An 8,875-nucleotide genomic window follows, 5' to 3' on the forward strand; every position below is an offset into this window, starting at 1 on the left:
TTCTCCGACGTACTCTGCATGTAAGTTAATAAGCAGAGTGACAATATACAGCCTTGACGTACTCCTTTTCCTATTTGGAACCAGTCTGTTGTTCCATGTCCAGTTCTAACTGTTGCTTCCTGACCTGCATATAGGTTTCTCAAGAGGCAGGTCAGGTGGTCTGGTATTCCCATCTCTTTCAGAATTTTCCACAGTTTATTGTGATCCACACAGTCAAAGGCTTTGGCATAGTCAATAAAGCAGAAATAGATGTTTTTCTGGAACTCTCTTGCTTTTTCGATGATCCAGCGGATGTTGGCAATTTGATCTCTGGTTCCTTTGCCTTTTCTAAAACCAGCTTGAACATTTGCGCACCATCAAATCCAGGCCACCCAGGACCAGCCGCCTGTTGCCTAGTAACGATCGCCAGGCCCGGCCCCGCCTCCGCGGCGTACGGTGGTGACGTCATAATCAGCGACACTTCCGGCGCGCGAAGCCGCCTGCCCCGGTGATCGGCTGCTGGGGTCCCGGACACGATGGCTTCTGTGGGTGTTGCTGCCGGACGGCAGGCTGAGGACACGCTGCCGCCGCCCGCCGAGCCTCCGCTGCCGGAGATGAAGCCGCTGCCGCAGCCACAGCCGCCGCCGTCTGTTTCTGCGCAGCAGCCGCAGCCCGCGCCGAAGCCTCCATCCCCTGCCGGCGTGAAGGCGGAGGAGAACTGCTCCTTCCTTCCCTTGGTTCACAGCATCATCAAATGGTAAGGGCCCGGGGGAATCAGCCCGCACGCCCCCCGCTGCCCGTCACGTGTCCGAAATCCAGGGGCGCCCCACGGTACCAAAAGGAAGACACACCCGGAGGGGAGCGGCCACGCAGAGGCCACCACGAGCAGTCCCAAGTGTTCAGAAGTCGATCCTGGGAGTTGCCAGGCCCCGTGCTGGCAAGCAGCGTTCTTAAAACGAAGCCAGTGTAGACAGCAAGTGCGCAGACGCTGCGGGCAGACCACTCGGGTGCAGCCTGGTGAGCCTGTTTTCCCACAGATCCGATAGATACGGGTCATCTTCCATGTGTGGCACACTGCTAAGTGCTGTGGCGTGTACACGTGGAGGGGCCGACTTTTCATCCCCACCTTGCTCACCAGTTAGAAGGGGAAACTCATGAGCGGAATAACCCATAATGCAAAGAGATTATAGGGGTGATGTTGGGAACTTTACAGGAGTAGGGCGCTGACCTCCTGCCAGCACTTGGGTGCCCTGTCATGGCGACACAGGGGGTGATTGTCTTCTTTTGGCCAGTCTTCAGATCACCTGAGTTTTCAAACTTATCCTTAGAAGGAAAACACACGGACACACACACAGCCAAAAATCTCCCCAATCCTCACATTTGCCCAAATTATTTTTAACTGTTATTTATGTCCACATGATAGCAAAGTTTAAACCCCTGGGCTTGAACTTTTTATTCAGCCATTAAAAAATAAAAGCAAAGTGGATTACAACAAAGTTACTTTTACAGTAACATTCAAGTGAACATCAACATGCTCTTGGATGTTTTGCTGAAATGGAATCGATACTCACAATACGAAACGTACTGCTGATGGCCTAGCTGGTTTAGAGTTGAGGCGGATTAGATTCACTTGCCCTGGGATGACGTGACGCTTCCACTGCTTTTCAGACGACTGTGAAGACTTTGTTCTCTCAGTAGTCACAGTAGACCTTAAGTTCATCTGGCTTCACTTGGTGTGAACATAGTGTTTATTGGGCAAGGCAGACTGTTCTGTTCCCAGGAGCCTGTAATCAGGTAGCACTTCTAGGCAGAGTGACCAAGCAAACAAACACAGAAGCAGCCCTGGAGTTCCAGGCATTATCCAGGATCAAGCCAAATATGCTTATTCGGGTTTTAGAAAAAATACAGAAAAATGAAAACACACAGTGTACACATTCTCAGAGTCTATTTTTGACCCTGATAGAGCAGTTGGGTTGGGCTGGCCTTAAAGATGGAGCTGCATCGTCCACAAGAAAGAACACGGGCTTTGAAGTCAGATCTTCTTGAGTTCAGATCTGCATGTTGATACTTGTTTGTGTTGGAATCTTAGTTAAGTGCATAGCCTTTCTAGGCCTTGATTTTCTTATCTCTAATATATGAGTAATAATTGTCGTTGTTTGTTGTTCAGTCGCTCAGTCGTCTGACTCTTTGGAACCCCATGGACTGCAGCACAGCAGACTTCCCGTCCTTCACTATCTCCCAGAGTCTACTCAGTCTCATGTCCGTTGAATAGGTGTTGCCATCCAAAAATGAACCACAAATGATAGCTCTATAAGGTACCAGCTGAATGACCTTGGTCAGACAGCTTAAAGGCTTGTACTTTGCCAAGCTTTGTTTTAGGAAAGAGTCAGCCAGAGTGTCTGGACTGGGGAACACTAGGCACATTGTGGGAGCTGGGGCAGGGGAGCCGTACTGAGAATAGGGGCTTGAGAGCAAGTCCACAGACTGGACATTGAGACCCGGCTCCACCCTTCACCCGTACCTCCCCTTTCCTGTCCCCAACTTCTCAACTGGCAGCCAAAGAAAATAGACTCTCTTGGGTGTCTGACCCCAGAGACACTGAACTGGGGAGTCGAGGAGTCATCTGAAGTTTTTGAGCTAGTGCTTGGGTTTTGTGAAGGTAGATGGGACAGAGGGCTTTAGGAGGAGGAGAGGACTGGGGTCCACAGGAAGCTGGGGAGTAGGAGGGGGATCAGGGATGAACTGCTGAGGGTGGTGGCAGGCAGAGCCGCAGCACTAACTGAGGGGCGGTGGGTGCCCACACACACGGTGCAGGTGTGGGATGGCCATCCCCATTCGGCCTGCAGGTGATCAGTTACAAACATCCACATACCCATAACAGCCAGCTCATCTAGCTGTCCGAGGTGCATTTCAGGTGAGAAAAGCAAGAATCAGAACCATGTGTGTAGTGTGGTTACGTTTTTGTCAAAACAAATTGAAAAGTGATTCAGTTACACATATGTGGACATTCTTTTTTTAAAAATATTCTTTTCCATTATGGTTTGTCATAGGCTATTAAGTATAGTTCTCTGTGCTATATGGTAGGACCTTATTGTTTAGAAAATTTTTATTTTTTTTGTTTGTTTATACCTTGTCCTTTCAGACTTATGTGTTGTGAATCAGTTTTCTTAAAACTATAATTTCAAAATTGCCTTGGGACTTAAATTTGTGACAACGTGTTAGCACATATGCCATCCAAGTGGAATGATTTCAGAAGTCCAGATGGTGTCTGTCAAGAGTTGTAGATCAGAGCTGAGACATGAAGGAAACAGAATATAAAACGCTTCCTTGAAGCTGGGGTGAGGTGCACCAGAGTTGGTGTGTGTGAATCGAGGGCCTCAGAAGACAACAGGAGATGTCTTTATTTGTTCCCCAGAATAAACTATTGATTCTCCAGATCTTGCTTCCGAGTTCGAGTTATTGATAAACAGTGAGCAGGCCCCAGTGCATCTCATCTGTCAGGAATGAGCTCTAACTAGCGGATCACCGGGAAAGATGGCTATTCTGTCTGCGTAAGCAGAGAAATGATTACTAATAAACATGAATTAGCACCATCTGGGTTGAAATTGCCCAATAGGGATGAACGTTTATTGAAAGAAATAAATGATCCTTGACAGCTTTCCCCTCTTGTGCCTCAGTGGGTGACTTAAAACAGCCTGTGCATCGGCTTTTAGATTTTAGTCTCAACCACCTGTTTTCAAAGGCTCATCCATCCATTTCCTAACTTTTAAAAAAAATACAGGAGCAACTGATGGGCTCTTTCTGTGTTCTCAGGTGAAGGGTTTTGTTCTTGCTTCCTTTAACTTGACAGGGAACATGGGTCTCCGGGAAGCCGACAATAGCTACGAGTGAAGATATGATCCCACCTTTAAAGTGAGCGGGACCAGAAGGCTCAGTTTACCCGAGTTGGTGGGAGAGGTGGGAGAGAGCGAGTATCTGCTGAAAGTTTTCCAGTAGCTGTGACTAATGTAAAATTTATGAATAGCTCTGTGGAAATCAGACTGCATGTTAACAGGTTCAGGGATCAGAACATCAGCTAAAATTAGCTCTTGCTCATTGATCGTCTCCTGAATGGCCTGTAGTGTCTCACGTTAGAAGGAATGTGGTACTTCATTAGGTTTTACTTGCCACTTGTTGCCTGATGTTGGTGATGGTTTTTATTCATTCAGCAGATATGTAGGAACTTATCTGTGTTCACTCTTTCAGCAAATGTTACTTTGGTTCCCGCAGGCTGGGCTGGGGAGGCAGCCCTGGAGGAAGGCTCTGCTTCCCGTGTGCATCTGCTGCGGGGAGGCGGGCAGGGGTGCCTGCCCATCCCCCATTGCACAGATCAATATGCAGGCGACAGGTGACAGGCATTCTAATGCGGGGTTTGGGGGAGTGAGGAGGGAGCTCTCAGGTTGCTGGTGCTAACGCCTGCCCTCTGCCCCCGCAGCATGGACAAGGACAGTCCCGACATCCACCAGGACCTGAACACCCTGAAGGCCAAGTTCCAGGAGATGCGCAAGGTGGTTAGCACCATGCCTGGCATCCACCTGAGCCCCGAGCAGCAGCAGCAGCAGCTGCAGCGCCTCCGAGAGCAGGTCCGGACCAAGAACGAACTGCTGCAGAAGTATAAGAGCCTGTGCATGTTTGAGATCCCCAAGGAGTGACGAGCCGACCCCAGGAGGAGTGCTGGGGCACCGGCGTCCTGTCTCCCAGCCCTGTGGAACGACTCTGGTACTGCCTGCTTAGCTGAACTTTACCCCTGACTGCAGAGCCAGTGCCCGAGCTGGTTCCCTGGGCATCCTCGTGTACTGTGCCCCCATCCAGATGCGCAGTAACTGTCTGCTGAAGGAGAAAGGCTTCCTGAGGCTGGGAGGTGGGGCTGCCTCTCGCCTCTGGGGAGGGACACAGCAGGAAGGGAGGCGGCTTCCCTCTGCCCCTCCCCACCCACCCCGGACGGTGGGTGCACCAGGAACCTGGTGTCCAGTGAGCAGCAGTGTGTGTGGACAGTTAGGCCTGCACACGCATGGAGAAAGGCCTTGAGAGAAATGCATGGTTTCAGAGACTGTGGGGTAGCCTTTTGCCCTGGAACAGTTGTTTCTTTCTGTTTGAGGCATGGGTGTTACTGTTCATGGGGTATCAACCAGGAACCCACCAGGCACCCCCCGCCCAGGTTCTCTGCCACCCATGTCCTTGTTTCTTGTAGCTCTTGCTCCTTTATCCCCTGTTACCTTCAGTCAGCTCGTTTAGCCATTTACTGCCCAAGAATGGCCAGACCACCTCAGACCATGTGGTCTCATCAGCTGTGGTCTGATGAGATGAACAGACACCCTCTTCAGCTTTCCCAAGTCCTGTCCCTGGTTCACCGATGACCTCCCCCCTGGCCTCACTGCGTGCACTCGGGGGTCACATGGAAAAGGACAACTGGGCCGTGATTCTGACGGCCCCTTGGGGTGGGGGAAGCTGGCCCTGGCAATCGTGCGGCCCAGTCCTGGTTCATAGATGTTTATAAACACCCTTGTTTCTCCAGACAGAAATTGCGTTTGTGTGACCAGCCTGAAGCGAAAGCTTCTGAAACGTGGGGACAAGTGGCGAGTATCACTCAGATCTAGAGTGGGCTCATCCCTGTGCCAGCCGCGTCAGGGATGACGGGCGCCCGCCATTTGGCAGGAATGTAGGATAAGGGTGTTCCAAGCTGGGGTTCTGTCTGAGTCTGCTGGCAGCCACCTGTCACGTGTCCAGGGGAAGGGTGAGGTTTCAGCAGCCTCATCCAGAGGAGCAGGCTCTGAATTTAAGTGGGTGTCACCTGAGGCCAGCTCTGCCGTGGGGCTGTTATAAACTGAGTCAGTTATTTTTTTGAAGTTTCAAGAGTACAGTACTGTGTGGGCCGATTTTAAGGCTCCAACCAAATAACCATGGAATGTGAAGCTCAGAAATACCAGGCGGCCGGAGCTTGCTGCGAGACTGCAGTGGACATGGGCTCCTCGTGGGTCTCCTCTGTGCTCCGGTGGTGTGACCTGTGACGCTTTTCAAGAGTGTGATTAAAAGAACTTGTGCTCTGCTGTCAGGACATCGTGGGTCTGTACTGAGACATTCACATTAGGACATCCCCGTGATAGTTGAGAGGAAAACCTCCCCTTTACGCAGAAGAGACTGAGCAACCGCCCCCAGCCCGAGAACATGGCCACACTAGCTACACCAGAATGAGCATGGGATGACCCTTCTGGGAGTGGCATCCGACCCCAGGGTACAGGTGGCCCGGAGGGTCGTCCGGCCTGTGGTCAGCCCCTGGGCCATCATCCCTCCTTGCGGATGTAGGTCGGGTCCTGGCAGGGAGCAGTCCACCAAAGCGGAGTTACAGTCCTCCCCTGGGACACCTGGACTCCTCACTTGGATTCCTGGGCAGCGGGCACCATGCGGAGACGTTGCCCACGGCCCTCAGAGCAGCCCCCAGCAAAAGTGTCTGCTCTCTCGTGTTTCACAGGTGGAAAGTCAGGCTTGCCAGCTGTCCCTTGCCCTGGGCTTGTGCAGCCTCATGTGGCGGAGGGAACCGGGTCACCAGGTGGGAGCTGGTGCCCTCAGCTGCAGAGGGGGTACTGGACCCCCCTGAGGAGGGAGGGAGGCCAGAGGGGCCAGGGCCACAAATGGTAACTAGGTTCAGGTAGCTCAGTGGCAGAGCCTGCACCGACTCAGGACAAGGGTCCTGCACAAAGGAGGGCTGGAGTGGCCCCTTGAACCGTTGATGGTTCCAGGTTTGGTGATGTTTTGTTGCCCTGGGCCTGTGCTGAGCGTAGGACATGCTGGTCAGTCCCGGAGGCCCTTGGAGGGGCAGGTGGTGGGGGGACAAGTTAGGTGGTGCATGGCTGAACCCTGAAGCCCTTTATTTGTGTCCTGGCTTTCTCAAGAATGGCTCCCAAAACAGAAGGGCTTCCAGCTGTTGGGGAGCTTTTCTGGGGCCTGTCTCCAGGGAGCTGTTTTCAGGCCAGGGTTAATCTGCAGCTCTGGGAAAAGCTAGTCCAGTTCACAGAAGTAGAGACCTGCCCTCCCTCCTCCCTGATTTCTAAAGCCAGAGGAAGCATGGTTTTCCATTTTAAATTACTTTATTTTATAGTAAAAAACCAGTAACGATAACTTTAAAGACTCAACATGCAGTACAAACACTTAGGTAAGATCTTGTTCATGTCCAGGGTGACACCAGAACTCTTATAAAGTGCAAGTTTTATGTTTTGCTTTGTGCAATTGCACACACATGTAAACAAGTCACTCCCTATGATCTGACCCCACCCTTGGTTTCCGGCCAGCTGTCATGGCAACCCCCAATCACACAGATAATGCCCCCGCTGCTCCTGCCAGCAGGACAAGCTTAACTTCCACCCCGGCCCCCATTTTTAGGGCTTTGTGAGAAAAGTGGTGGGCGCCAACAGGCATCGGAAGTGGGGGGAGTCGGGCCTCAGCCAGTTCTCATTCCTTTCGGAGCAGATGACGGTCCCTTCTCTGTTCACTGACTCTCCCCGGTGCACGGGCTGGGGCGCCGGGTAGGAATACGCCCGCAGTTTGGGGCACGTGGCCCGGACACTCGAACTACAGGGCCTCCTGAGGCTCTGCGGCCACATGGGGCGGGGGCTCCTAGCTGATGACGCAGCGCTCCTTGTCCTTGGCCTGGCTGCCGCCGCTGGCCTTCTCGCGGATGTACATGAGGTCGCTGTGCACACTCGGCCTGCGCGCCCAGGGCGCCAGGATGCCCAAGGCGTCGTCGCGGTCGCCGCCCGCTCGCCGCAGCCTCTTGCCCTGCAGCGCCTTCTGGTGAAGCGCCTCGCAGTGCTGCGCCGACACGCGGCGGTGCAGGTCCGGGCTCATCTCGCGCGGCAGGTTGGCCATGGCGAAGAGCGCGTGGAACATCTGATCCAGGCTGCTGTTCCTCTTGGCCGAGATCTCGAAGTAGGCGCAGCGCCCGGGGTCGGTGCCCACCAGCTGATGGATGTCGCGCGGCTCGACCTGGCGGTGGAAGTCGCGGTCCCCCTTGTTGCCACAGATGACCAGGGGCACGTCCACGTTCTCTTTGGTCTTGTTCTTCAGGCACGACTTGGTGTCGAGAATCTGCCGCTTGAGCCTCCGAACCTCCTCGAAGGAGTCGCGGTTGTCCAGGCTGAACACCAGGATGAACACGTCTCCTGAGGGGGACAGAGCGGAAGAGGGTGAGGGCGGCTACCAGGGGACAGCTGAGGCGGGCTGATTTCAGGGGCTCCGGCCGCCGCGAGGGGCACGCTGACCTCTCCAGCGCCCATCGTGGCGCACGGACCGCGCCTCCAGCCCGCGCGCCCTGGACAAGGGGTCCCCGTCACCGCGGCGGCGCGCTCCCTCCCCATGCCCGCTTCTGGCCGCCCGGGCTCACCGGTAAGGATGGAGAGGCGCCGCATGGCGGGGAATGGGTGGTTGCCGGACGTGTCGAGGATGTCCAGCTGGTAGATCTCGCCGCGGATGCAGTAGAACTTGCGGTGGAAGTCCTCGATGGTGGGCGTGTAGGCGTCCTCGAAGCGGCCCGTCAGGAAGCGCGACACGATGGCCGTCTTGCCCACCTTGGACGAGCCGAGGACCACCATGCGGTAGCAGTTCTTGGCCGGGATCCTCAGCTCCGAGTCGCTCGGGCACATTTTCTTGATCATCGCGGACAGTTTCATTGAGCAGAGGGACCGAGGGGGCCGGTCGCAGGGCCGTGAGACGAGCAGACGGTGGTTGGGGCGCAGGGAAGAGTTCGGCTTGGCCGGCAGCTCGGGCTTGGGCTCAGCGGGGCTCTGGATTCCGGACAAAAGCTCTGGCTCTACGCGTCCAGCACCGCCCTTATATGCAGCCCGCGTGGCCGCCCCGCCCCGCC

At 54.2% G+C, this 8,875-nt stretch overlaps 2 protein-coding genes across 2 annotated transcripts; one reads left to right on the top strand and one right to left on the bottom strand.

Annotated features, from left to right (window-relative positions):
* Positions 1-467: 467 nt before the first annotated feature.
* On the top strand, positions 468-6,073 carry MED9 (mediator complex subunit 9). The gene is made up of 2 exons (XM_010842879.1): positions 468-736; positions 4,454-6,073. The coding sequence occupies exons 1-2, from the start codon at positions 516-518 to the stop codon at positions 4,668-4,670; spliced, it is 438 nt and encodes a 145-aa protein (XP_010841181.1). The 5' UTR covers positions 468-515; the 3' UTR covers positions 4,671-6,073.
* Positions 6,074-7,084: 1,011 nt separating this feature from the next.
* Positions 7,085-8,805, bottom strand: RASD1 (RAS, dexamethasone-induced 1). The gene is made up of 2 exons (XM_010842880.1): positions 8,396-8,805; positions 7,085-8,174 (listed from the first exon to the last, which is right to left on the bottom strand). The coding sequence occupies exons 1-2, from the start codon at positions 8,679-8,681 to the stop codon at positions 7,630-7,632; spliced, it is 831 nt and encodes a 276-aa protein (XP_010841182.1). The 5' UTR covers positions 8,682-8,805; the 3' UTR covers positions 7,085-7,629.
* Positions 8,806-8,875: the final 70 nt, after the last annotated feature.

The sequence above is a fragment of the Bison bison genome, unplaced genomic scaffold (genome assembly GCF_000754665.1).
Source record: "Bison bison bison isolate TAMUID 2011002044 unplaced genomic scaffold, Bison_UMD1.0 scf7180017864180, whole genome shotgun sequence".
Classification (NCBI taxonomy): domain Eukaryota; kingdom Metazoa; phylum Chordata; class Mammalia; order Artiodactyla; family Bovidae; genus Bison; species Bison bison.